The sequence below is a fragment of the Oryzias melastigma genome, linkage group LG19 (assembly GCF_002922805.2).
Source record: "Oryzias melastigma strain HK-1 linkage group LG19, ASM292280v2, whole genome shotgun sequence".
Taxonomy (NCBI): Eukaryota; Metazoa; Chordata; class Actinopteri; order Beloniformes; family Adrianichthyidae; genus Oryzias; species Oryzias melastigma.
This window is the reverse complement of record NC_050530.1, coordinates 7,398,732-7,401,637: the sequence shown is the minus strand read 5'-3', so window position 1 is coordinate 7,401,637 and position 2,906 is coordinate 7,398,732. Positions and strand designations below refer to the sequence as shown.

The 2,906-nt window shown below is 38.2% G+C and overlaps 1 protein-coding gene across 6 annotated transcripts in view; it reads left to right on the top strand.

Annotated features, from left to right (window-relative positions):
* Positions 1–2,906, top strand: part of LOC112154115 (protocadherin-15) — a 272,438-nt gene that overhangs the window by 143,947 nt on the left and 125,585 nt on the right. For all 6 annotated transcript variants that reach the window (XR_004949742.1, XR_002920601.2, XM_036217104.1 and 3 more), the window contains one exon: positions 694–795. Coding sequence is in view for 4 of the 6 variants with exons in the window: in XM_036217104.1 (XP_036072997.1) it covers positions 694–795 (102 nt within the window). In the remaining 2 variants the exon portion in view is untranslated. The remainder of the gene's footprint in view (positions 1–693; positions 796–2,906) is intronic.

Below are 2,906 nucleotides of genomic sequence, written 5' to 3'. Positions count from 1 at the left end.
TCAGTGTTTTCAGCTGTCATCTTCAGTGTTTTCAGCTATCATCTTCAGTGTTTTCAGCTATCAACTTTACCCTTTTCAGCTATCATCTTCAGTGTTTTTAGCTATGAATTTAAGCATCTTCAGGTATTAATCTATTGCAGGTAATCCTATATATATATATATATATATATATATATATATATATATATATATATATATATATATCCAGCTTTAAAAAAAGTTTTCATGTTATTTTTTTCAGTGAAGATTACAGGAATGAATCATTTAAAATGTGGCTATGTGTTGCTTACTTGAAAACCATAAAAAATTTACATTTAGGCTGTAATTGTTACACTTTTTCTGTTACCCTACAACCCGACCCCGACACCCCATCAGAGAAGAAAACAGTCATGTGGCCCTCACAAGAAAACGTTTGGGGACCCCTGATTTAATGCATATTTGATTTGTTACCTCAAACTACAGAGTGATAGTTTAGCATTTGCACAACCGGAGACCACTTATCGCCATTATTGTGCAAGCCTAGTAATTGTTATTAAAAGAGGAGAACATCCCTTCAGCGAGAAATTCTCTTGCCAAAAAATGAACGATTGATACATTATAGGGTTTACTAAAGGAAAACTCACGTTCAGTACTAAAAGGTTCAATCTTGATGCAGTCTGTGAATGAATCCACTCTGCGTGTTTGCTTTTACAGCAGTGGGATCATCACAGTGGCTCCAGGAGTCCAGCTGACCGTTGGACAAAGATACGCTCTGACAGTAGAAGCCATGGACAACGGGCCGCTGCCTCACAGACGGTGAGCTTTGCTGTCACGTCTTCTCTCATCCCCCGCATCATTTATTCACAATTTCAAAAGAGAAATGTATTTCTGTTTGATTCAGTATGAAGTGTATAAAAGAGAAAGAAAGTTTTTGAGTCTAAAAAGGGGGAAAAGGGTGAGAATCAAAGTAGTCGTGCAGAAAGAAAGTTAATAAAAAGGATTCAGATATCTTTTCTTGTAAGAAAAATTAAAATTATTCTCTATAATTTAGAAAAAAAGTCAATTTCATCAAAGAATGGACATCAAGCATTTATAATAAAGACGGAAGAGTGCAAAGAAAGATCTTAGTGGGTCTTTAATTAAAGGAATTGTCTTTATAAGTTTACTTCACTGACTTCACATTTCTGTGATCGTCCCTCCTTTAGAAATTGAGTACGTAAAAGCTGTTCCAAAACTTTTCTGCACTTTTCCCGTCTCCTTTGGAATTGCAGCCGCTCTCTATTTCTAGTTTATTTTTTGTAAACTCTGTCCTCATTGATCTGGCTCCAAACGTCTTGCAGTTAAATTTGAGGGTCTTGCAACCGCAAAGCAATATTTTGGAAGCAGAAGCCAAGCTGGCCATCGAACAGTCCACCCACTGGAACAACAATTGATGCAGCAGCTTTACTGGGAGGGACTTTGATTTGGACTCATAAAATGCCACAGGACCGGCTTTGGGAGGCGTCTGCTCCTCCAGGCTGCATGACAAACACCTTCTTGTGCCTTGTTTTGCTTTTTCCACTCATCCACTATTTAAATAAAAAGTCTTAAGTGAAAATACAATAAAATAATCCTAATATGCCACAGATTGGCAACCTAAATGCAAGTTTTTCTGCAAATTTGGTGGCTGCAGAAATTTGAAAATTTGCAATTTTACTGCAACTGGATGATTTTTTTTAATATCGGTCAGTGGCCACTCGGAAACATTTTGGAGGTTCCACTGTGGCAGTCCAGTGTCAGGCAGGGGTGATTACTGACTGCCACCCCACTGCCCCAGTGCTGCCATCCTACTGCCACTCTAGACGCACACGGGGGAGGGGTCCGAGCACGCTTTGGTTGATCAAGGAACACAATTTCACTCCCAACTTGTCGTATATGGACGTATGGTTTGGGCTTCCTCCGCTTCACTTTTTGAAGTTTGTCGTAACTCCAACTTGTTGTTTTTCCACCACATCTGCCTGTAACATGAAGCGGCTGCTTGAACCACTAGCAATGTTAAAAACAAAGCTAACTAGCAATGTTAAGCACAAAGCTAGCAGACCGCTAACTAACAATGTTAAAAACAAAGCTAGCAAACCACTAGCTGTGTTAAGAATAAGGTTAGCATACTGCTAACTAACTATGTTAAAAAATAAATCTGGCGAACGGCTAACTATGTTAAGAAACAAAGCTAGTGAACCGCTAGCTATGTCAAATATAAAGCCAGCGGACTGCTAACTATATTAAAAAATATAGCTAGCGAACTCATAGCTATGTCAAAAACAAAGCTAAAGAGCTGATAGCTATGTTAAAAATAAAGGTAGCGGGCCACTAACTATGTTAAAAGCAAAGCTGAAGAGCTGATAGCTATGTTAAAAACAAAGCTAGCGGGCCGCTTACTATGTTAAAAAACAAAGCTAGTGAACCGCTAGCTATGTTAAATATAAAGCCAGCGGACTGCTAGCTATGTTAAAAAATATAGCTAGCGAACTGCTAGCTATGTTAAAAACAAAGCTAGCTAACCACTAGCTGTGTTAAAACCAAAACTAGTGGACTGCTAACTATGTTAAAAAACAAAACTAGTGAACAGCTAGCTATGTTAAATATAAAGCCAGCAGACTGGTAACTATGTTACAAAACAAAGCTAGTGAACCGCTAGCTATGTTAAATATAAAGCTAGCGGACTGCTAACTATGCTAAAAAATATAGCTAGCGATCTGCTAGCTATGTTAAAAACAAAGCTAAAGAGCTGATAGCTATATTAAAAACAAAGGTAGCGAAGTGCTCGCTATGTTAAAAGCAAAGCTAGCGGCCCGCTAACTATGTTAAAAGCAAAGCTAGCTAACCACTAGCTGTGTTAAAGCCAAAACTAGTGGACTGCCAACTATGTTAAAAAACAAAGCTAGTGA